We start from the raw sequence: 26,394 nt of genomic DNA on the forward strand, positions 1-26,394 counted from the left end.
TTTGTTTCTTAGGATTAACGCGTGTGTGTGTGATTCGCGTTAACAAAATTTTATTATTATTATTATTATTATTATTATTATTATTATTTTATATTTCTTTTTCTTCTCTTTGTTTTTTTCTTTTTACTCGTAGAAGGTAGTAAACGATGGCAGACGAACGATCCTCTTCGTGCATTCAACCATGCAGGGGGTGTGAAATAGCGTTTCTATTCAAAGATCGACCGACTGTCCAGGATTCCCCTTTTTCCGACTTGATCGTGAAATTGCCTTTCATTCCATTTTCCATTTGATCTTGGATAGAATACGATCACCTACCAGGCATACTGTGTGTTACTTTCCAATTGTCCGCTCATCATAATACATTTTACTTATCGATTTTTTAAACAAATTATTATTCTCTCTCGTATCACGGGAAATTTCTGTAGACTTCCCCCCTTCCCCCTTTACCCCCCTTTTTTCTTTGAGATGTAATAAAATGATTGTACGATTATAAAATATAATTAATTTAAAAAGTTCATTTAATTCAATTGTTGATCAAGACAATTTTATATATGGACCGTTTATTTTGAAAGTGGTGTAAGTCTATTTTTGAAAAAAATGAGATATCACGTAATTCATGCTTAATTTAATGTAAATTTTGTATGTATAACTAATCTGTGTTTAATTTCTTAAAAAATGTCGATGTTTTGTACAATTTAAAATTGGCCGATAAGTGAAATTAACAGACCAACAGATATATTAATTTTTAATTTTCTCGAAACAAGAGAAAATGGACTTACACCACTTTCAAAATAAATGGTCCATATATATATATATGATATTTATGATAATAATAAAAAAGAAAAGAAAAACAGAAGAATAACTTGTCACAACTTACGACAAATTTGTCTTTGACGTAAACGACGGAGATATAATATCCTAGATCACGAAGGATTATATCGGCATCGTGAAATGCATTATCGAGAAAAGGTGACATTATAGGTAATAACGACTCGACTCCCTGCATTTCCACGAGTTCAAATCGATGCTTTCGTTTGCGAACTTTTTTACAAACCCTTTCTCGTAGATGGTACGTCGTTATCTCTCCTCGACAGATCCGTTTTTCCTATACAATGTGCATACCTTTTTTTTTTTTCTTCTTTTTTTCATCAGCCCAGTTTTCCCATTATTATTATTATTATTATTATTGATGAACAAAATTATCGAATCGAATTAAAATCATTCGATTCGAACTACGCGCGTTATTATAATTTTGCAATCTTCGATCAAATTACGTGGGCAATTCGTAAAAAGGAAGAAAATACAAAAAATAATTGTGTCCGTGTGTTTTATATAATTGTTAAAAGGAGAAACAAAGATAGGAGAAATAGAATACGGTATCGAGAGAGATCGAAAGAGAGAAAGAGAGAAAGAGAAAGAATAAGCAGGAAAGAAAGAGCGCGGGAGCAGGTGGGTCCACCAACACCTGATGCTCCCTCGTTTCCGTCTCATGACTCGCCAACCGTAAATTTACGATTTTTCTCTTCAGGGGCGTGACCGAGCTCTCTCGAAATGTTCATTCGTAAATGCTCTACTACGTATATTACGACTAATTAAAAATAATTCTTTTGCACGCGTCATATCCAGTCTTTGCTTTTGCAAGTAATTTCCGTGTTTTTCTTTGTTTTGTTTTGTTTTGTTTTGTTTTTAAATAATATTAACGATCGATTCTTTCCTTCATTCGTCATGATCAATTAATGAAATAACAATGGAGAATCACACATTGTTATTTTATTTATAATTTAATTAATAATTCAAATATTTCAATTCCTAACCATTTGTTAAGAATTCATTACGATGTTCTGCGTATCGTTTTATTTATCGTAATTAAAGGAAACAATAACGAACAATACTTGCAACACAGATATTATTATGTTATATCAATGTTTTCAGATAATTTAATCAAATTATTCGTTACTCCGATTTGACGACTATTTTATAACGTTTAAGTACTACTACTACCCACTCACAATTATAAAACATTTGACAACTAATCCAAAAACATTAATTATTAATAAGCAAGATATGACAAGGATTCGTATATTTATTTAATTAAAATGCCATCAGCGAACTCACTTCCACACCCTTTTAACAAATATACATTTTCTTTACGATAAATCTGAATTTCATTTGAGAAAGTACACAGTAGTTTGTAACAAATTATTATATATTGCGAACGATTAAAAAGAGGAAAGGTAAATCGTTGACAGTTAGCAAACAATACGCATCGAAGCAACAACAACAACAACAACAACAGAAGCAGGTACCACCAATACCAACGTATTGCACCAAGTCGGAAATGTTTCGGATTTCGTGGCTGGTTCTGCTCATCGTTGCACCTGGAATTATTAATCACCCTCTGGCGTGTATTATGGCATCGTCGTTCCATTGTTCGAGTCAGGAGAACGAAGAAGAAACGGCAAAGATAGGACTAAAGGAGCGATAGAGTGAGTAAACGAAAGATCCACGAGTAAGACGGAGTAGGAGAGAAAGAATGAGAAGGATAGAAAGAGAGAGAGAGAGAGAGAGAGAAAGAGAGAAAGAGAGAGAGAGAGAGAGGGAAACGTGGAAACGGGATTGGAGGCTGTTTCGCGTGTGAGAGAAACATATGTGTTGAGCATATATAAACGAACCTGGAAGCGGAGCTTGAATGAACTACGAGACCACGCGGCCGTACTTCCGGTTTGTTCGTCCATCTCTTTTTCTATATACATATTATGCTCTTACTCATAGTATATCTTTTTCTCTTTCATTCTCTTTCTCTTTCATCGTCCATATCTCTTTCTTCCCGTCCCGTTTCTATAGCTTCAGAGATTCGCGTTGGTTGGTTGGTTGGAAACTATATAATTTTTGACGCTACTATCGTCAATTATATTAAGGTAGAAGAATCGTCAAGTGAGAAAAAATAATGATTCCCCGCACGCCGCGTTTCTTTTTACATTTGTTATTATCCTTAGGGAACATTTTGTGTTTGGTAGTAGTGCCTTTTAATAATAATATATTCATCAGTGTTATATTACGAATAGAAGCTGGAAAGATCTGATCCCGGAAAATTGCTCGGTGAGCGTGACACAAGAAAGAGGTCTGTGGACTCTTCAAATTCTTCAGAATGTCTCCGAGCTTTTGAACATAGAATAAAAGAATAAAAGAAAGAAAGAGAGAAAGAGAGAGAGAGATATAAAACGTACCCAATCAAGTCAGTATAAACTCCGAGGGTCACGTATTTTGACAGATCTCAGGAAAACATGTTTCGTGAGAACTTTCGGGCGTATTCTTCCTTTACTTCTCATCGCTTTTATCGCATCTCAACCATCTTTCCCAAAAGGTGGAACTTCTTCTTCTTCTTCTTCTTCTTCTTCTTCTTACCTTACCTGTCTGGAAAGTATATCCCGATAATCGCTACGTGCGGAAATCTTCGAGTTTGCCTTCGAAAGTCACGTTACCAAGTTCTATTCGAAAGTTTATCGAACAGGAGGAGGAGGAGGAGGAGGACGAGGCGAGGGTTGAACGCAAAATGTTTGAACTTGGAATGATTTATTATACACACGTAGTAGTAGATCATTTAAATTCATTCAATTCACGATTAATTTATTTTCTAGCGTCGTGATTCTTTCGACTGATTAGTTCGCAATCGAAGTGTTCTAATTATTATTTATACGATATTTATTAACGTTTTATTAATTTTCTTTTCTTTTTTTGTTTATTCTCGGAGGAGGGGAGGGGGAAGAACGAAGAACGAACATTATTTTTTACATTAAATTACGTGTAATTTGTTTTTTCTTATACGCAAATGAATTTCTAAAGAATAAGAAAATAATAAGGATTATTACCGAACGATGGTGGAACGGTTTTCTTAAGAAAGTATCACAAAAAGATTCATCATCAATCATCTCGAACACGAACGCACGTCAACGAACGTATATATACGTACACGTTTCTGTAATATAGAGCGAATTATTAATTTCTTTATTTATACTTTCGTCGTCAAAGAAACGGAAAATACAATAAGCCTGCTGTTTTGTTTTGTTTGTCGATATTTATATCGCTTTAACACGTGAGATCGATCTCGATAAGGAATTATTCGTTGTTAGAGATCGAGAAAAAAGAAATGATTTGACGATAACTTAAGCTTACTAGGAAAAAAATCAACAAAAATTACGTATACGCGTTTATTTGAATTAGAAAAAAGTTTACGAAGAAAATAATAATAAAAGAAAAAAAATAAAACAAGTCAATAAAATGATCTACGTAAAAAGTATAAAAGATAGATAACAAAAGTTAATTAGATACGTTAGTATTGTTCGAATCGAATAGTCAAAGTATACTTAACGATCGTATTATACTCATTCTGGAATTACGTAAACGTAGCAGGAAGTAAGGGAACACCCCATATAATTGTTAGAGAACTTGTAGACAAGTGAGTCCAAAAGTCAGATACTTTGCAATGAGAGTTCTCCTTTTTTTTTTTTTTTTGCACGCCTTTCTAATAAGATATTATACGTTGTTGGTTTAGACAGTATATGAAGCGATAAATCGAATGATAGGTTTGTCTCCCTTTATTTTTTTTTTTTTTTTTTTTTAAGAATAACATACGACACCCTTTAACGTATTCTCGTAAGACACCAACGTGCGTCATACCGGTGTACATTAGTGATGGTTCGAGTGGAATGGAAGTATAGGAGGAAAAGGGTGCAATTAAAAGGAGAAGGAATGATGGAAGAATGAAAGAAGGAAAGAAGGAAGGAAAGAAAGGGAGAAAAAGAATAAAAAAAAAAAAAAAGCACCGGTCGGAGCTCATAAGCTCGTACGCACGCCACACGTCCGATAAATGGACGAGTAAAAACAGCTCGAAGCTTGTCACGTTTCCAAGAACATTTCGTTTCGATCGATACGGCCTGCCATTACTGCCGATGTATAGTTTACGCTCGCCACACTCGTCCTTCTCTTTCTCTTTCTCTTTATCTTTCTCTTTCTCTTCCGCTTCGTTTATTTTATGTACTTGCTTTCCCGAAGCATTTACGTTTTATTTCGTTCTATTTTATTCGCGGGAGATAGATAATAGTAATTCCTACTAACAAAGTTGTTAGTATCAAAGCGTAAACCAACAAAATGTAAATTCCCTCATTTGTGATTTGATCATACGTAGAAATAATAATAATAACGTAATAATAATTGATAATAATAATAATAATTCGTTTGAAAATCTTTTATAACATCTTTTATAATTGTCTATTAAATATTAGATTTTACGCTGTGTGGCGCGTTACGAATTATGCTCTCCTTTTTTCTTTTTTCTCTTTCTTTTTCTTTCTTTTTCGACGTAACGCATTTCGTAATACATAAATACGTAGGTAGCGTAATACGATTCGCACCGGACTGGAAAATCAGGGCTTTTGCGTCTGGGAAAGAGATCTCCTAGATCGTGAATCCGCCTCTGTTGGCGTGTCATTACAACCTACCAATTTCGAGCAGCGTATGCTCGCCTAGTTGAATATCATTATGCTTGTTTCGTATTGTACCAAAATACAAGGCGAATCAGTATTATCTATTATAGAAAACATTATTTTTATCGATAGAAATTACAATTCAATTTTTAATACCAATAGTACATTTGATTAATATCAAAATATAATAGATTGATGCAAATACAATAATTGTATACACATTATAAAAAAAAAAGAAAAAAAATAGCACACAGTCTCTCGATCGATAAACGATAAATAATAAGTGTATGATTTATTATGTCTACGACAATTACGAGAAAAATGATCAGATTGCATAACGCGTATAGACGAAGTATAGAAGACGCACGTGTAGAATGTTCGCAATATTTTCGGTTCGAAAAATGATTGAACGTTGGGGGGTGGGCGGGCGGGCGCGCGACGGCTCGCATTTCTTTTCGGGCCTCCTTCATTCTCCTTGTTTTTTGTGTTCTTTTCTCTTGATCGTTTTGCTGCCCTTAGTCAAGTCACCCTCGTCGACAGAAGCGCCAGCGCCCAAAGCCACGCTCCTAGAAAGCCGGCTCGTGTACCCACGTATATACGAGCAAAACTATTGATCCGTGAGTAGTCACGCGATTCCCTCGTAGAAACGCCACTCAAACCTTTCCTGTGTCGTTTCTCTATCCCCTCCTTTTCTTTCCTATCTACGGCATCGATCCCCGCTCTCTTTCCACAACCAAAACACCCACTACCTCTCTTCCTTATTCACCTTCCATTACCTCATCTTGTCTTACTATTTCTATCGTTTATTGTTCTTAAAACTTTAGTCAAATTTCAATCCAATCTAATGATCTGTATTTTGGAGTTTTTTTCCTCTTATACGCGATGACGCGAATTTATTTTTTTATGATATCATTTCTTATCGTTAAATCAAAAGAGAGAGAGAGAGAGACAGTTCTCCACTTTTGCTTCGATAACTTTGGAGAACGTTTTGTTAACTACCAACCTTGCTAATTACCTTCTATCAAAATTTAAATACGTAAACGAGAAGTATTTATCAATTTATTAGAAAAAAAAAAATAACCAAAATCTAACTAATCGTTTAATTGAAATAGATTATCCCATGGGTTTAATTAACTGTTGTGTCGTATTATTGGAAGGGTGTTTTAACGGACGATGACATTGAGTCGTCCTATCCAATTAAAGTTGACGATGAAAGAGGAAGTACCGAGGTGTGGACAGTTGGCAACGTAGTGTGTTGTTCAGGAACTACCTCAGCCCCCCTAGTTTATTTCATTTTTCATCGTCCTTTTCTTCGTCTATGTCGAGACTTAGCGACTTTTGCCTCGCCCGTTTTGCAAGCATCGTTGCTTTTCACACTATTATCGTTGCTTTCTTCTGTCCTATACCTCGTTCTTCTCTTCTGTTCTCTTCTGTTCTCTTATTTTTCTTTTTCCTTCTTCTTCTATTCCTTTTCTCGTTTCCTCTTGGAACCCCTTAGTTCAGCCCATTTGCCGCGCTTTATCACCTGCCATCGCCTAACTCGCGATATATACCCACCTATGCTACTTGGCTGGGCTAGGTCTTATCAGTAATGGTCCTATTTTTGGAATCTCCGCCCATTCTTCGCGTGACCCACCTCTACCCGGCACCCCTACAACTCCGTAGTTTCTACCCTTCGTGCACGAGAAGGAGAAAGAGGTGGATGAGGTGGTGGTGAAGGAGGAGGAGGAAGAGGAGGAGGAGGAAGCAGGATCTTCGTAACCACACGCAGTTGGCCTTACCGCGAAACACGTTTCTTGATACCAATCCGTATAAGGGAGGAATATAAAATTGTTAAGCCACGAAAGTGCGTGAGAGTAGTTAGGATTTTTTTACGATAAGACGTAATCTCCGAAGTCTTTTGTAACATCCTTTTCTTAACATAACGGGTCAATAGGAAAATTCGCTTCGTTTAAATATAATTAAGTTTTATTAAATTCACACGTATATTATTATTATTATTATTATTATTTTGTTAGATCAGAAAAGAAAGTAGGATAGTTGTAATTTTTTTGTTAATAATTCTTTTAACACGAGGAACGTATCTACGTGGTAGATTCTTACCAATCTATCTATCTACCTATCTACCTACCTACCTACCTACCTACCTACCTACCTACCTATCTACCGGCTTTTAAGTTTTGATAAGACTAACCAAAAACAAAGAAAAAGAAAAAGAAAAGAGATTTGAATTAACCTCGGCATGGAAAGAGTCTTGGAGTTGTTGGAGGGCCGGTTAGCGTGACTTGGTTCACGGATCGATAAACAACGCGAGGGTTCCCGACTAAGCAGCCTCGGGTCACGAGAATATTATTAACCGTGCTTTTCCGACGTCGAAAACGGAACCGGCTTGCCTAGGCACCACCATACTTACAAAGCTTATCCTAACTTTTGCTTTTACCTTTGTTCCCTTCGACGTGATCCTGACGAAAGAGAAATATGTACCTTATCGTTTGATGCACGAACCACTTCTCCTCATTTTCTAACGTAACTCGTGATTTTCTTTTCTTTTTTTTTTTTTGGAGATTTGATAGGACTCGGATAGGAATCTAACAAAGTATTTCCTAAAAACGTTAGCTGCGAACTATTTGAATTATTTCATTTCTAACGAATTTTTCCATTTAGATTCGCGTAACTTCGTTAATTAAAAGTATCAACGTTAACGAGATGTAAGCAAAATAAAAAGAGAGAAGAGAAAAATTCGAATTTAAAAATATATGTAGGCCATTCGATAGAAAACTATTACTGTCCTATCATACTCTTCGAATTCGTACGATCGTTAAAGAACATTTCCTAAAAAAGGCGAGTCACGTTGCAGCAGACATGAAAAAACGATCGTTAAATTTCGTAGATAATACATTCGACATCTGTTATATCTTCGTGCGGCAAAGGGGAGAACGAAGCAGATGACCAAATGACTTTCGCGGTTCCGATGCAACGAACACGAAATGTTTCTTACGTGGAAAATAATGGGTAAGAGGAAAAAAGGAAGGGCATACGAAGAAAAGATGGGTAGGTGTTCTCGCACGAGTCAAGAAAGATAACATTACGTGTGGGTGCGTGTGCGAACACACACGTATTAATCTACCAATCAACAGAATATACAATATACATATTAATTATGTATATTGAATCTAGGACAAAATTTTCTTTATATTTTCTCGATTAATAACATTTCAGAATTGCATAACTCGTGCTAAATATTAATCGAATCTGCCGATAAAAATCGATCAAATTATGGATAAAATTAAACAGTAACAGCATAGGAACTAAACATCGATCGCAAAATAGTTATAAATCATTTGGACAAGACGGAATACAAAATATAAATAATATTTGTTTCGCTTTAGCATTTAAATAGGAAGAAATATTTATCTCCGATCCGTTATACGTATAAATAAATTTCAACACAATTTATACAGATTCCCGATTGTCATATATATATATTACATTAGATGTATTTATAAACAAAAAAACAGATATACAGAAGGAAATGCTTATTACTCTTTACGAATATAGAGAAAAGTAGGTGTGTAATACGATCGAAAGGGAACGGTAAGAAAGAAAAATAAAAAAAAGAAACAAAAAAGAAAGAAAGAAAGAAAGAAAGAAAGAGTAGTCATATGCCATTGCGGTCATTCATGTCCACGTATATTCCACGTAAAGTTTTTCTCTTACTCCCGTTCTTGGTCGTCCACGTTTCTCTATAGGGCACACGTTTTGCTCTCACACACGTTAGTTTTCTCGGCTAACCGTTTAAATCGAACACGTGACTATACATCCTACGTTACGTGGTGAACCGCCTACGTGCCGGCAATCCCTTTGCCATCGATCAGAAGCGGTCTCGATAAATCGTATAAATCGTGATTCGCTAAGGGTTGCTTTACACACGCATACAGACGTTACACACTCATTTATATACTTATATGTAAATACTATTGGATAGGTATACTACTCGAAGTGGCATTTAACGTCGAAGAACATTTATAGCTCATCGATAGCCATCCATAAAAAGAAAAAAGAAAACGGTCTAAAGGAAAAACTCGCGTTGCTCGTTTCTTGATTACACACACAAACACACACATACGCGTATATACGTAGACGCATACTATTCGGGAAGGAGTATGCATTCATTTGGACGCGTTTGAACGAATGGAACACCAAAAAATACAAAAAAGATACGAAAAATGCTCACCCAGACGATTCGATTTCGCGACGAAAAATCTGCAATGCGTGACGCCCACTTGTCCCGTCAGCCTTGAAGAGCCAGCTGATAGGAACGACCACCGGAACGCGTCTCTACATTCTCTCTTTTTTTTCTCTCTCTCTCTCTCTCTTTCTGTCTCTTTGTTCGGCTTTCCTGACACGTCCAAAAGTTTCTACGTTAAACACGGAGCTGAAACAGGTATACTCGAAACACCATGGACGACGCTCTTTCGTTTCCCTTTTTTTACTTTTCTAACGTTAGTATTTTTCTTCCCTTACTTTATCATGGGAACGAAAAAAGGAAACACGTTGAATTTACTACCGTGGATTAAAAAATCTCGATTGATACAGAGATTGTTAATTAGTCTTCTATCTTACTCGTATCAACGTAATATACTTTGACATAATATCAAGTGGTTATTTATAAAATACTCTCTCTTTCTCTTTCTCTCTTATCCGTATATTTAAATAATTACGAAAGAGTGGTCTGAGTGAATAACTCTGGAAATATTGGATTTATAGTTTATTTTATCTTGACTTAATCATTCTAATTTATTATTATATATACTTGTTCTATATATAACGTGTATTTATATAAGAAATATATATTTGACGTAATCCTTCATGTACATATATATATATATTATATTTACTTATTTATATTTATACGTATTTAATTAATGATAAACAAAACTTTTTGTTCGCGTACTTTTTTAATGAGATTGATCAAGGTAAGAATGATCAAGAAAAAAATATATATTTTTCTTAGGTATTGTCCTTAGTTTTATCCAATCGCACGCGTGTAATGGAAGCGTCCTGGAAAAGTACAGGACGCGTATACTCGTTTTTTATTACTAGCCGCGTAGACACACGAGCCGTAAGAAAATAAGAGGAAAGAATGACTTCCCCCCTGTGTTGCTTTACGAGGTGTCGATACCAAGCCCCTGTGTGTAAACCTGCATATATACACGTGAAAAGAGGTTTACTCTGTTAAACGTGTGTGTGTGTGTATGTAAGATAGATAAGTGCTGGCGCGAGCGCTTATAAGCGCCGATCTATGAAAGGAAAAAGGACGAAAGACTTATCGTTCGCTTATTGCACCGACGAACTTTACGACGAGCCAAGGTGGAGGTTATGGGATATGTTCCTTTTTTTCTATCCTTATACGTTTTACTTTAATCTAAGGTGCTAATACAGGGAGCGCTTTGTAATATACCAAACCCCATACTACGTCTCTTAATTTTCTTTTTTTTCTTTTTTTTTTTTCTCTTTTTTATTATTAATTTTTCTTCTATTCTCTTAAGTGTTTCTTTATACTTTTTTTTTCTTGTAAACGTATGTTTGACAATGATTTTGTGTGTTGTTATTTAATATCAATAATTTGTATATACAGTTTCTAAATTCTTAGTACGTTTGAGTAATATCAGTCTATTTACATTGTATTTACGTTTATATAAAATAAGACTATTTGAAATGTAATTTTGAAAGAAATGACGAGAGCCAATTTGTTTTAAAATGACATTATTACCGTTTGTGCTCTACATACTATTGGAATAAATGTAATGTATAATTTATGAATTATACTTTGAAAACGTGATCCTTGGTAAAATCGTACAATTTATTTAACTTCATTCATAATTGTCCCCTTTTTCGTCAAGAGGAAATAAATAATTATGAACGAATGATTATGAAAATGTTTATTTGCGGTTAGTTTATTATCAATGAGATTTCGCTTATTTGATAATTCTGTTAGAATCGCAGAGATTTTCGAATGGATGGAAATAGATAGATGCACGGGCGGCAAGGGGGTTCAATTTCTTCTCTCGGAGGTATTAAAACAGCAATACTGTCGAAAGGAGAAAGGAGAAATGAATTACGTTAGGTTTGCACGTGCTACTCCTCCGTACGTTGATGATAGAAAGAGAAAGAAAGAAATAAAGAAAGAGAGAGAGAGAGAGAGTTGGAAGAGGAAAGGGTTGGCAACAGGGGACCGTGAGAAATCCAAGAGAGAAAGAGAAAGGTCGTTGATCCTTGAAGAAATCTTCGCGACCTTGCCACGAAAAGTGCTTCGGTGTTTGAACGAGAAAGAAAAGGATATTATCGATTTGATCATCCCGTATTAGCTGACGCGACTAAATTTTCCTCGGGGTAGACAAATTTGTGACTTACATTTAAAATTTAAATTAATACAAACCATTTCCCTCCCCACCACCACCACCTTTCTTCTGATATTTTAATTAATTAAAGTTTCAGATCGGGCAACGATTCGTATAGTTAGATAATTTAAATGATGATTTGTTGAAAAGATAAGAGAGAAAAAAACGAGGAAAAAGGGGGTCAGACTTTTGCTTGTATATAGGAAGGATATAAAGTTTTTAGTGTGAAAAAAAGGAAACAAAAAAGAAAGAAAAAGAAAAAGAAGCGAGGAAGTTTCGAAAGGAAATAAGAGTACTTCGCAAAGGTAAGAAAAAGATGAAGAAAGGAAGGAAGGAAGGAAGGAAGGTAGATAGGTAGGTAGGAAGGAAGTAAAATGTTCTTTCAGTGTATAGGAAGAGGATTCGAGTCCGCAATGCGGCTAACCGAGAAAAGAAGTCGAACGATTACGGTCGCGCGAGATCGGTGCGCCATGTTTTTTAAAATGCAGCGAACCGTCACGCGAGATGCCACCCCATGATGTTAGTGCAACGTAGGCCCTACTTACTTTTGCTTTTGCTTTTGCCACTGTTACTCTTATTGGTGGCGATGATGGTGGTGGTTGGTGGTAGTAGTAGGGGTTGAAAAAGGGGGGAATAGGGGAAGACGTAAGGGAGTTTATCGGGTGTCCGTCGTTGAGGAGGACGACTTCGACGTCGACGTAGACGAGGAGGATGGTTTCGATGGTGGCCGGTAGCCGCAGTGCTGGCGCAGCGCCCTGACCTCAAAATACCGGCATCGGATCGATAGAAAACTTCCTTCCTACCCTTCCTGTCGCGCCTTCCTCCTGCAAACTTCGCTAAACTTCACCCCGAAGAACGAACCTCTCTCTCTGTTCTTATCCCGAACCCCACCTCGCAACCTCACCCCGCCACCCTAAACACGTGTGCTATATTTGACGATCATTTTAAATAATTACTTATAGTAAAACGATTAAGAGAGAGAGAGAGAGAGAATGGATGAACATTTAATACATATATATTACTACTGGTTAGATGTTTTTCATTTGAAAAAAGAAACACTCGCATTTTTAAATTTATTTACCTTTAATTCGTTTTACTTAACGATATTTTTCATTAGATCGCATGGTTTGTTATTTATATTAAAATAGTTTTGTCGCGTTGAATTAATATATCCGCGTGTAATTTAAAATAAGTTTAAATTTGTAATAAATTTATAATCGTTAATTGTATCTATAGGTTTAGTAATTATGTAATCAAAAATAAATGACTCGGGGATCATTAATATAAGCTTATAATTTAGCTAATTGATTAGGATACTAGTTCGAGGAGTGTTTTGCGTTAGAATAAAATTAATCGATCCGTTTTTATTGGAAATTATTCTATTAACTCTGTTATTTTTGTTGTTGTTGTCTTCTATCCTTCTTTAAAGCGTGCCCAATTGAAAATAAACGAATGTATGGAGATTCATGTAAAGTGGATTAAAATTCGATCTATTCCGGTTAACGTTCCGACATTACGAAAATTAGATCCGTTGACCTGCACAAGAGGTTCGTTTAACAATCCAGCATCGTATACCACGAACGTGCTTAAAACCGCATGGGATTTGAGGACTGGCGGGTATTTTGTCGAAGCCGTTTTAAAAGTTGCCTTGGAAATTATCCTGAATGCTCGTCGAGGTAGAAACAGGAGAGGATGGTGGAAGGTCAACGGAAAGAGTAGAATGGGAAGGAACGAAGAGCAGGCTTGTAAGGAGCCCCCCTCTCTCTCTCTCTCTCTTTCTCTTTCTCTCTCTCGTCGTATTCTACGCTTTTGGCATTTCAGACGAATTATAAACTCGCACCCTTTTTCTTATCCTACTCGGTTCTCCCGTTGGAGACGACAGGTTTCCGAAGGTCAAATGTTAGAACGTTAGGTTAATAAGTTGGCATTTAAAATATAAGAAATTCGAATATCAAATGGAGAAAAAGACTTTCTTTTTTTTGGAGGATGAGGGTGGGGAAAGACAACGAGTCATATTTTTATTTCTTTTTCTCATTCCCGTCGATTCGATTAAATAAACATTTTTTTTCTCTTATTCACCGAGATAAATGGATTCCAGTTCAACGTTATTTCAATATATGATTAAGGTAATTCAAGTAGGATTAACCGATTAGATCCTTTCGACGTCATTACATTCGCTTATTACTCTGGCCGGTTACGTTCGGTAAACGTAACGGTGAATGAATATTAAGTTTGTTTCTATTAGAGGAAAGAAAAATTAAAAAGAGAGAAAGAGAGAGAGAGAAGAAGGAGGAAGAGGGGATATAGTGGGGGTGGGAGGGGGAAGTACAAGGTAAAGTTAAATCGGTGCGCATTTTGGTTAATTTTTCTTTAAGATTGAACTCGTATCTCACTCGAACAGATTTCACGCCCGATTTAATAAAGCTCGATCATGCACGATCGCATGATCGCAGGTGTATAAACCAGTTCCACGAAATACGAAACGTTTTACGTTCGGAAAAAGTATAGATTTGTTAAGGTGCCCTAAAGCAACCGAGCAGAACTTTATAATCCTAATTAGTGGCACTTTGGCAAAGTTGTTAGTAAAGAGTACTTTCGATAAGACAACGTTGGATAGATCGACGAGACGATGAAAGTTTTTAATAAAAACTAATGAGTCGGTATCTCTCGTTTTCCACGAATTACGCACATTAAAGCTCTGATTATCCGAGCTGTTCGTCATTACAATTATAATGATCGTTATTATTCGTAACAATACCACCAAGAAATTATTTTGCAGCGTTTTCTTTTCTTTCTTTTTTTTTTTTCTTTACCATAGAATACTCTAATTGTGAACGATTATACTAGAATAAGAAGAAAAAAAGTATAAAGCTAAAGAAATTATTGCAGTAATTTTATTAATTAATAACGCAATGCGATAAAAATAATAACGTTTAATGAAAATAAAGAAGAAAAATGATATTTAAATTTGATTTTCGTCAGTCTGTCGTAATTGAATTGATTTGTTTAAAAATGAATATCCCACGATGAGAGACGTTAAGTATAATTTTGTTATACTCGTACATATGTCGAATGGAGTAACAAACTGGGTGGACGAACCTGAGGAATAGAGTAGGTCGGTTTGGGTTAATGTCGTGTCGTCTAGGTCAAGGAATGGACTCGATCAGTGGTCGTTTATCTCGACGCAGTGGTAACCTACTTGGAAACTACCGGTAATGTTAATCGTCAACCATAATACTATTCAAAGCTTCTATCTTTGCTTCAACTATAAAAAGTTGTCTTTTAAAAGGAATACAAACGTTCCTACGTTATTACCCCATTAACCACAAACAAATATTTCCAATTGAACTTCCCCCTTTTCTTTCTCGTTTCATTTATTTTAACGATAATAATTAACCATTCTTATTATTTATTAACGTTAACAAAAAAAAATACAAAGCTAGATATGCATCTCGTTTCTTTTATCTTTCTCTTTCCACGTGGAAAAAAATGGAATGCAGATTGTGAGATACGGTAAATGACTGTGCGTTTGTTTATGATGAAGATAAATAATTAAAAAAAAAAAAAAATGAAAAATTAAAAAGAAAGAGAAAAGAAGAAGAAGAAGAAGGAAAAAAAAATAAGATGGTTTATTAAACTCGAGCATCACTAGGCGCCTTTTTGCCGGTAATTATATGCTTGCACCTCATGTTACTCTTAGGATGCAGCCTAATTACTTCTAATTACGAACAAAGGCTTCGGGATTGCATCACGATGTGCCGCCTGTAATAAACTTGCTTATTTTACGACAGAGCTCGTTACGTGCACTCAACTTTTGGCTTGATCGATCGTTACTGAATTGTTCTTACAGAATTCCTACATAATTGTAATTTAACTGTGATAGGTTACTATCTATTTACTTACCTACCTACCACAGAACTAACAGAACTAACATACAATACTGACCGTATCTTTTTTACTATACCATCATATCTCCTATTTTTTTTATTTTACCAAGAATTGCATTTTTTATTAGAATAAAAAAAATTTTTTCCTAGGAAAAAAATCGCATAAAGATGAGAAATATAATTAACGAAATAAAAATATCGAGATAATATTATTGATGAAATAGGAATAAGAACGGGACTTCGGGTGACGGGGCGGGAGGGAGTGGTGAAATAAACGAGTCAGACTGGTTCCATAAGTCGGACGACGTTGTGGTAGTTTTCCCTTTTGTTTCGCTGTATAACGCTGTGTGTGCATCGTTCATTCATCGAAGTCGTTATCTTCGAGCGGAACGCGCCTTGCCGTTTCGTTTTCATTCGCAGGGAAATGCGTTCAGCGAACTACAGGAATGTGTGTCAGGGTTCCCCTGATCTAGAACTTACGTACGATATCTTTAACTTACGCACCGATTTCTCTCTTCTTCCTCGTTTTTGAACGGAAATTTTGTCACTATACTATTTCATTTTTATATTTTTTTTTATTTTAATAATAATAATAATAATAATAATAAAGAGATCCCTAGGATAGATTTATCTTTAATTACTATATTCGCTTTTTCTTATTTTTTTTTTTTTTTTTAAATACTAAACGGACAATTAACATTGCTTATAGAGTATTCGGAAAAGTTAACTGGATTACCGTTTCTGTTTTATCCTAAGTGCATCGGAAAGTACGTGAAAGGTAAGCTCGTAAGCAACTAGCTAGCTAGCTAGTAAGCTGGTATGTTCGAAGAAGGCGAACATGAACACGCTAACGCGATGCTTCGAAAATTCCAGGAAACACAACGTAACTTGTCCCTTACCAACAATCTTTCCGTGCTTTCTAAGAACTTTTTAACATAACGAATAAGGTTCACTTTCCCTTTAAACTTGCTACGAAACTGTCTAAGAATGTACGATGGTAATCTTGAAGGAAATGAAAAAACATCTCAGGTGAAATTTAAAATAAATGTCGATTAAATATTCTCGATAGGATCTTCGTTAGTAACTTTAAAAATATTTTAGTTTTTTTCTTTTACCATGAAGAAAAAGTCTTCGCATAAAAATGAAACATTGTTTGGAAATGTCATTCCTAGGTTCATACAATTAATAAATCTCGAAGTGAAAGTATGTAGAACGATGAATCGTTGCATCTCGATTTACGAAATATAAATAATTAAAAAGAAACATATATATGAAAATGATCGAAAGTAATCATAAATTATTAGGCGATACGAGGTCATTAGAGATAGAATATGATATTTATTAGATCTCAAAAAAAAAAAAACATAAGTAAAATAATATTTAAAATAAGCAATAAATATATATATATTATTATTGATTACTTTTCAAAGTATTTAAATTTCGAAATGTTATTTCGTTTGGTTCGTTTACATATAAGAATCGAGTAGTAAACGACACGTAGACTAGAAAGGAACATTAATTATCGTTCCTTGAAAGGTGAGATCGATCAGTTCCACGAGCTCGTTGGTTACTACAACCTTATTTTACTTTTCCATGGAAAACTATTCTAAACTATTCTATAAGAGAAAGAGAAAAAGAAAGAGAAAGAAAGAGATATAAAATATTGTTATTCGAAAATGATCTCTCGTAGAAGTAAGTTATATAATTATCATCGTAATCTTTAGTTTCTACCGTAAGATAATTGTAAGAAGACCACCAGAAACGATTAAGTGAAATTATTTCGTTACGTTTTAACGCGTACCTAGGTAAGCATATCTCGTAATCTTTTAAGAGTTATCCGAACAGCTGGCAAGAGATCTTGCGACGTTGAATTGGCCAAGATAAAGCTAGCTAGCTAGCTAGAAACCTAGCTGGTTTAGCGTTCACGGTAGAACGGCGTGGAAATCGAAAGAAGAGAATTTCTGGATGATGCAGCCGATTTTACGATTTAGCAGAGGTAATGGATTTCGCGGTTGCATTAGAATGCTCGATCGTAGATCGAAAGAGCGTTAATGATCCGTATCTTTATACCGTTACCACTTGCACCGTTCAATCCACTACTACGGTTGCTATTGAAATTTTTCACTTCCTCTTTGCTTTCCTATCCTCCGAACAACGAAAGGCCACTTTCTTCGTTCGAGAATTCGAATAACGATCTACTCGTAATATCGTATGTTTGAAATACAGATTTACATAAAATTGAATTTTCGTTAAACGTTAATGTGTGTATTCAAATCAAAATAATTGTCATTAATTTTGCGTGAACGATCATTCGAGAATCTGCCGTATAGTAAATATGATTCGATTTGAAAATTTTACGAGATTATTCTATTCTTGGAAAGATATATATATATACATTGTTTTTTTTTTCTTCTTTTTTAATTCTCTCTTTTCGAAGGGATGATTGCCGAGGTTGGTCGGTGGCTCCTTCGATTCGATTACGAGACGTTCGCGTTTTAATCGGTGTATTTATCGTTCACCCACTTCGCTAAATCCACTAACGACTCATTAGAGGAGCAACGTTCTCTCGACAAAGGCAAACGGATGCTGAGGAATAAAGGGGGAAATTAAAAAAAAAAAATAAAGAGAGAGAGAGGGAAAATAAGATAGTAACGAAGAGTATTGTAAATAATGGGATTATCTTGGTGGTAATTACGGCACTCTAAACGACCTTCGTTTCCTCGTGATTCGCACGAAGGAACGTAAGATGGAAAGAGAAGGAAAAATCAAAATGGAGCAGAAATATTGTAGAGAGGAAGAGAATCATATAATGGGAAATAAAAGGAAAAGGATGATGCGTTTAGAAGTGCGAGTGACGATTGTTCATCTTTCTCTTACTCCTCTTTTTCATTCTTAAATAAAAATATAATATAATAGGAAAAACTGAGATTAAACGCGCGTGTCTTTGTCTAACGATTAATTATTGATAATTATCTTTCATTCTTTTACTCCGGTTTTTATTTGTCTTTGTTCGTACGGGTGTATTATATTATATGTGTGTTTCTTTAGAATGTAACGGTAATCGTAGACACGGTAATCTTCTTTTGCGTGTATTGTTCGCACGTTTGTATCTCACATTGTGTCGTGTGCCAACTTATTTCTCTCTCTTTCTTTCTTTCTTTCTCATGCAAACTCCCCTTTAGTGTAGCAGAAATGGTATTTTTGCTTTCGTTTCTGCCAGATGTAATTCTCTTCTAATTATCTTAAGTACGTTTGTTGTCTGCTCTATGAAATACGACGAATACGAGAAACGTGGATTATAAAAAGCTTGCCTTTTTTTCTGTTTCTTTTTTTTTTATTCGTAAACATTTAATAGCTTTTTACTACCGATCTACCGTATAACTTTTTCCACTTATCGTGAAAGAAAATGAATTTCATTTGTAGTCTCGTCGGCAATGGACAGTTTCATATATCAAGTTCAATTTAACGTCGGTTGAACTTCGTCGTAAACGTGCTGCTTGATATACGAGCCCTGAATTATCCTCCTGATTACCCATGATTTTTATTTTCTATACGACATTCCGTGATTGCAATTTTTAATCTATATAAAAGATAAAACAAATGGAAGAATTTGTAAAAATCATTAATTCAAGATATTGCGAAAAGAAAGAATAGGAAAAATGAAATTATTAGATGATGGGCTGGGGGGAGGAAGAAAGGAAGGGAGAGTATGGGTTCATACAATGCAACGAATGTCGTACGTCATCATTTGTTAATGAAACAACACTCGTAACATTGCACGAAACGTGATGCTTTGTTACATTTTTCACGATTCCGTGCTTACATTTTTTTCACGTATCGTACTCATTTTCATGACAACTTTGACAAATTGCTCCCAATGCGATTAATTAAGTTTCATTTAAAAAAGAATAAAACAACGTTGACACGATTTCTCGTAACAATTTACTCGTCATCAGAATAATAATAATTTGTATTCATTTTGAAAACACGTCTATCCAATATATCTCATTGAAAACGAACGTAATCATATTTCTCGAAACGATTATGGCAAATCAGAAAGCGTTACACCAGCGTATCGGACTTGTAAGAGAAAATTCTTCCTTATCTCGCGAAGCGAAAACACGTTGTTTCTTTTACTACTATCCTTTCTCATGTTTACAAAGTATCAATCATTCTTTACTGTCATTAATATGTTTGCAGATAATTCGCGGAAATGGGTTTGGTTGAAAGGGAAGCCAACATGCAAGATCTCAACGTGTCAAGACCCGGAAGATCGAGAGATCTTTTCGGCGTACAACTCGAGGTAAACAAATTTTCTAATAATTATCTAACAATAATTTGCGCGTTCAAATATTTCCAAATATTTTTAATTAGGTAAGATCAATTTTTCTAAATCTATTAATCTTACTTTATAATTTCTATATTAAATATTTTATATTTCTATATTATAAAATTCTTGGATTATAAAGTAGTTGAAAAAAAAAAAAGAAAAACAAGATATTAAAGTTAGACAAATTTCGATCGAAATTTAAATGTAAAAAAACAAAAAATTATATATATATATATATTATAAATCTTATTAGAAAATAAATAAAATAAATGAGAATAAAAGATAAAAAGTGGAGTTTAAGAAAAGGTAAGATAGATATATAGGATAAAACCTGAATCGAGTAGGAGGACCTTGAACGCGAATGCGATAATCGATCGGAGACAGGGAAGACGATGGAAACAATGCGAACGTGCTGCTGAGTATCCTTGTCGAAAGGGGCAAAAATAAATCCGATCGTAGTTGCTCGAGAGACTCCGGCTTGGTTCCAATGCTCGACTTTAGCCAAGAATCGTTGACGGTGAACAAGTAGTGAGAGGTCCGACCCATAAAACCGGTGTTGGTTCTGCTACAACGAGCAAGCCACCTGAAACTGAAACGATCGAGAGAGGAAAGTCTGTTTCTTTCTAATCTCTCTCTCTCTCTCTCTCTTACTATTTATTTATCTGGTAGATCATTTTCTTGTTTCTTTTTTTTCCTTCGTGATCTCTTTTCCTTATTGGCGTTGGCACGTAGCGTCCGCTTTACCGGGCTCGTCTCGTTACGCTTACTTCCTTTCATCTATTTCTTTTTAACTTTACCTTTACTTTTGATCATATAAATTATAAAACGAGATACTTCATTCCGATACTTTGATTTCTTAACTGCTACTGTAAAATGCGACGTAATTATTTAACGACGCTTTAACACACATAATAAACACATTCACAAGCGGTCACAGACAATAGTTTGATCGAGAAGAAAGAATTATTGTATCGTGCGTCGATACAATTTGTTCCTTATCGAGGATAGATTTTTCTCTCTCATGGGGGGGGAAAAAAAAATAATATTAAACGCAAAATACAATAGTTAATATATGTATGAGAAAAATAAATGATTGCAAAATATTCATGATTATATTAATAAGAGCTAATTAATCGGCAATTAAGTGCGCAAACGGTGATTCATATTCAGGATATCTTATGTACACGTATATAAATACATACGTTAGTACGTTAGACATGATTATTATATTCAAACGTTATTCTAAGCATTAGAAGGCGCATAAATTTTCCTCTCCTTGGAAAAATCCAGTCAGGTCGTTATACTCGTTTGGCGAGCGTGATCGGTGTAAGTACTTACGTATTCTCTCGGTTTGCTTGCGAAACGCGCTTTTACGTCAGACCGCCTTCTTCTACTATAACCATTGGAAAATAGAAAGAGAAGGAGAAGAAGAAGAAGGGTGAGGAGGAGGAGGAGGAGGGGGAGAAGAAGTCTTAGAAGAATCCAAATGTCCACCAAGTTGGAAACGAAGAAAACACCGTGGATGAGTTTTGCAATGAAATGTTTTTACTTTTTTACTGTTTTTTTTTTTTTTTCAACCAACAGAGAGAGAGAACCAACGGGAAAGTACCTAATCGATTTAAAAGATCGATTAGAAGTTGACTATAAACGGTGATTTCGATCATTAAATTTCTAAATCGGGGAGGAAATAAGTAGCAAACAGTTGGATGCATCTAATCGAGATATTTCATTTGTAACACGTTTCGATCTAATCGAATCGAATCGAATCGAATCGAAAAGATGTTATATATTATTCGGTCAGTCATCTTTAGTTGAAAGTTTAATTCTACCCGGGAGCGTAAAAACATTATTATAATACACGTGTAAGAGAGAGAGAGAGATGATAGAAGATGCAGCAGCACGCGTCTTGCGTAAGATCTCGTGTTTCTAGAATGGAGGAAGAAAAAGAAGGAAAGGAAAGGGGTGAGGAGAGGAGAGGGGTAAACGATAGTCAACGACGTATGCGAACATGTTGCTCGGTATAATGATACACGTGCTTTTAAAGGGCAACAACGATTGTAGAAGAAGTTACTTACGAGTAAGTAAGATCTTTCTATGACGTTTTTTATCATTTCTTTTCTTTTTTTTTTGTTATTCTCAAAAGATATTTATAACTTACACGAATGACGAGAAAAAGTAACAAAGAGAGAGAGAGAGAGATAGAGTCGGTAAAAAATAAAAGTAGTAATCAAAAGTTCATGTAACTTGTTGAGAGGAACATCACATAATATGAAGATCATTATAAAGAAAAAGAAGAAGAAAAATAAGAAGAAGAAGAAACCACCGAAAATCCTTGAAAGAAACGTACACCGATCGTTGACATCTTCAAAGAAATTTGTCTAAGGAGAGAGAGTAGAATGGAAAGGAAACTACGAAATAGCGTGTAATAAATGAAAAAAAAAAAAAATCGAAAGCGCGAGTTAAATCGTAAGATTTGTTCGAACCGTGACATCTCCCGGGGTCCCTCCTAAATCATAATTATCATAGTTTGTGGCTCGGGAGGAAGTAGTATTAGGAGATGAAGAAAAAAAAAATAGAAAAAAAATAGAAAAAGAAAGAAAGAGAAAGAAAGAGAGAGAGAGAGTAATGTTACAACATAATTTGATGGCTTTGTAATCAGCATCCCTATCACGATGATCTCTAATAAGCGGAGACTCGCTCAGAACGTGGATATTACTCAAAGAAATATTTCGACAGAGAGTGGTGACTACGATAAGCCGTAGAATTTATATTTCTTTCATTTGTATAAATTATCACGTTTGGCAACCACCACCACCCACGTGTTTAACCACGCAAACCCGTATATTCTGTATGATCTTATTCTTTTCTTATCATCATTGTCTATTGTATTCGGAAAGATCGTTGAACGATCAACCTTTTGATTATTGTCAATTAAATAACAACTTTATTCTTTATCTTTTCTTTTATCTAAATATTATTTAGACCTATTTTAGAACCAATACTACTACACTACTATTATAGAATCATTATACTTTTTTTATTATTTACTATTTTCTTTTACTAATATAATGATAAGTTTAATAATAATTATATAATTTTCATTTCCATTTTGTTTTATCTATACATTGTATTGTACTACACTGTAATTAATGGCCTTTAGGGAGCCTAGGCTTTAGGGTCAATAAAATATTATTAAATAAATAAATAAATCAATCAATTTTATATTCGTGTATCTGTGATCTAAGATTTTGTTTGAAAAATAATAACGTTTATATACATTTGTAACCAATAATTAAATCCTATACGAATATTCGCGTACGCGATACGTAGGAATGTGTTGTGTGTTTTTATAGAAAATAGAAAAAATATTCTGTAAGTAAAGGAAAGAAAAAAGTAAAGAAGAGAAAAGAAGAGAAAAGAAAAGAGATTCGTTTAAACGATAAACGAAGAAACAACGATGTGGCTTATCCCTTATGCAATAAAAAGAAGGCAAGCACATCTAGCTCGCTCATCGTCTTGTCCCAAGGCTTAATTACAAATTTTCGCTTTCTTACCTTTCTTGAGAGCGAATAAGAATAAGTTGAGATTCGCCAAAAGATTGCTATCAAAGATCCCCCGTTCTAACAAAACGTATAAGCTATAGTGATTCAGAAACGATGCGTAATCGAATTGTGTAATCGTTAGAAGTTCTTATACTATTGAAAACTAGAATGCTAAGGTTGTTCTATATCAAAGTAGTAAAAGGGTTAAATTGAAATTCGATACGAATAATGTAATGTTCCCAATGGTTGGTTCCATTCGTTTCTCTCTTTTACGAGTTTCAAGTCTCGATCGTGGTATCTGTGTTTCTCTCTCTCTCTCTCTCTCTCTTTCTGTGTGCGAGTATTTTGCGTATCGATCGGGCGATAACTTTCGTACATTTCGTTAAATTACCTGCATCATTGGTAAATTGCAAATTCACAAAGGTTGCGTGAACGTAATCGAAGCACACTTTAGACATTTAAAGGGAAGATGAAGTGTTCTCGAGCATTCTCCTTTTAAACATTATTCCGCATCACCGATATCTCTTTCTCTTATTTGTAACACTTCCCAAACCACAGAGTACGAAATAAAAGTTTATTAACTTTTCGAATTACTATAGATTAACTTTTCTTTCGTATCATCGTTGAATTTCGATCGAATAAGAATATACGAATGATAATAAAAATGTTTTTCTTATTATATTCATCGGTGTTTCGATAAAGTAATCATTTTTTTTTTTTATATTTCGTATTTTAAAAATATTATTATTAAATATTAATAATAATATTTATTATTATTATATTTATTTTTAATAAATTAATATTAAATATAATATTTATATAATTTCAAGTTGTTAATGTAATTTAAATAATAATAAGATTTGTGTAGCCCCGTGGAATGTAGTTCGGTGTTATCAGCCAATTAAAGAGCACATTCGCATGCGCGAATCTTCCAAGAACTCCGATGGGCTCACGTCGTAGATAGGAAGGTTTATCTTGGAATATATCTATGCAAGAACCTTCCATTTCGCATACATACGTATGTACATTCATATGGAGATGTACGTACTATGTATGCGTTATTGCATGCTCGAGCACTATATGCAGGAACACAGTTTTGTTCCTTGAAAGGGAGTAGAAAAAAGGAACGTTATCCTTGTGGCACGAAGGAGAATCTTATTATCCTTGCATACGTTGTACAGTCGTTTTAATCTTTTCTACAATCTCATTTAACCCGTGTTTTATTTAAGATTTGAATAGAAATTGTGTAAAAATATAAAAATTTCTTTCTTCAAAAAATAAAATGTTTTACTCGATAAATATACTAAATTATTATTTCGTTGACAATAATGTTTTTATCTATGATAGATATTTTATCAACGAAGTAATCATACCAAGTGTTGGTAATAGCGATTTCTATTATGATTCTAACTTAACTTTAGTCGATAAAACAGAAATAGAGATTGTCGATAAGTAAGAATTTTGAACGAAGTTAATAGCATTAAAAAGTTGGCATAAAACCTCAACAATGGAAAAAAAATGATTAAGTGCATTTAATTGTTAACTGTTTGCTAATTCAAAATCCATAATTGCTAACTTTTTTAATTAAATATTTAATTAGTTATTAATAATTGAAAATAACAAAATCGATAATTCTTATATGAAATTATCTAGTGCCAGTAATTACAAAAAGAAAAAACAAAAAACAAGAAATTATTGCAAAAAAATATACTTAAATATGTATGATAAGTTCAGTCTCCCTTTTCTTTTTTTTTTCTTCTTTCTACAGTTACATTTTTTATATTGTTCTTTTTAATGTTTTATTATAGGTGACATCATTACTGTTGGAAGCGGAACGTAGAAAGCTCGCAGTATTACAAAGAGAATTGCAAGTTGCACTAGCTGAAGGCGGTAGCGTAAAAGTTAAGGAAAAGCAGAGACAGGAGTTGCTCCATGCTATTTCGTAAGTTGTCCAAATGTTTTGCTTTTTTATTCTTTTTTTTTTCTCTTAAACGTAGAAATATTTATAGGGTGTTTTTTTTTTTCTTGTCCCCATTTATATCGATAAGATTGAAGAAATTTCTTTTTATTTTTTCGAGATTAATGAACTAATTATTAATAGCATTCAATTAGGCGAGGGAATTTGCGAGAGAAGAAAATTTCGAAAGTTCTTTTCAGAAAAGTTGGAGAAACTTTTACATTTATACGTCTCACGAAAGATAAATCGAAGTAACGAATCCATTGAAGAGCTTCGCGAAGTTTTTAAAGATACGAGTAGGGAAAGAAAGAGAGAGAGAGAGAGAGAAATAAGGGAAGAAAGAGAGAATAAGAGAGTAGAGAAGTCTTTTGCGAACATTATATTTTTATGAGAGGCAACATTAGGTCATCCGTGAAGTTTTACCTTCTCAGATTTGCTTTCTGTTCCAATGGGAGCAAGGATTAACTCCTTGAAAATTTATTATTCTTCTATCTTTCTCTCTTTATTTCTTTCTCTCTCTCTTTCTCTCTCTCTCTCTTATGTATAAAAGAAAGTACAAAAACTGATCATACCGGTGAAGATATTAAATAATGCTCTACTTACATTCTCGAAATGTCGCAAGATTTTCTCTCTCTCTCTCTCTCTCTCCTAATTATATGAGATTAAACGAACTAAAGTAGAATTGTTTCTTTAGTAATGTGTAAGGAATGAAGAAGTAGTATTTATTTTAGAAAAATTATCAGGAAATTAGCCTCGACGGAAGAGATTTTTCTCGGATTTAAAATACGACGATA

At 34.3% G+C, this 26,394-nt stretch overlaps 1 protein-coding gene across 1 annotated transcript in view; it reads left to right on the forward strand.

Annotated features, from left to right (window-relative positions):
* LOC122526526 overlaps positions 1–26,394 on the forward strand; it is a 45,251-nt gene that overhangs the window by 15,870 nt on the left and 2,987 nt on the right. Inside the window, exons 2-3 of the mRNA XM_043649984.1 lie at positions 19,972–20,074; positions 25,452–25,585. Of these exons, the coding sequence (XP_043505919.1) occupies positions 19,985–20,074; positions 25,452–25,585 (224 nt within the window). The 5' untranslated portion in view covers positions 19,972–19,984. The remainder of the gene's footprint in view (positions 1–19,971; positions 20,075–25,451; positions 25,586–26,394) is intronic.

This window comes from Polistes fuscatus, unplaced genomic scaffold, assembly GCF_010416935.1.
Source record: "Polistes fuscatus isolate 324 unplaced genomic scaffold, CU_Pfus_HIC Scaffold11, whole genome shotgun sequence".
Taxonomy (NCBI): domain Eukaryota; kingdom Metazoa; phylum Arthropoda; class Insecta; order Hymenoptera; family Vespidae; genus Polistes; species Polistes fuscatus.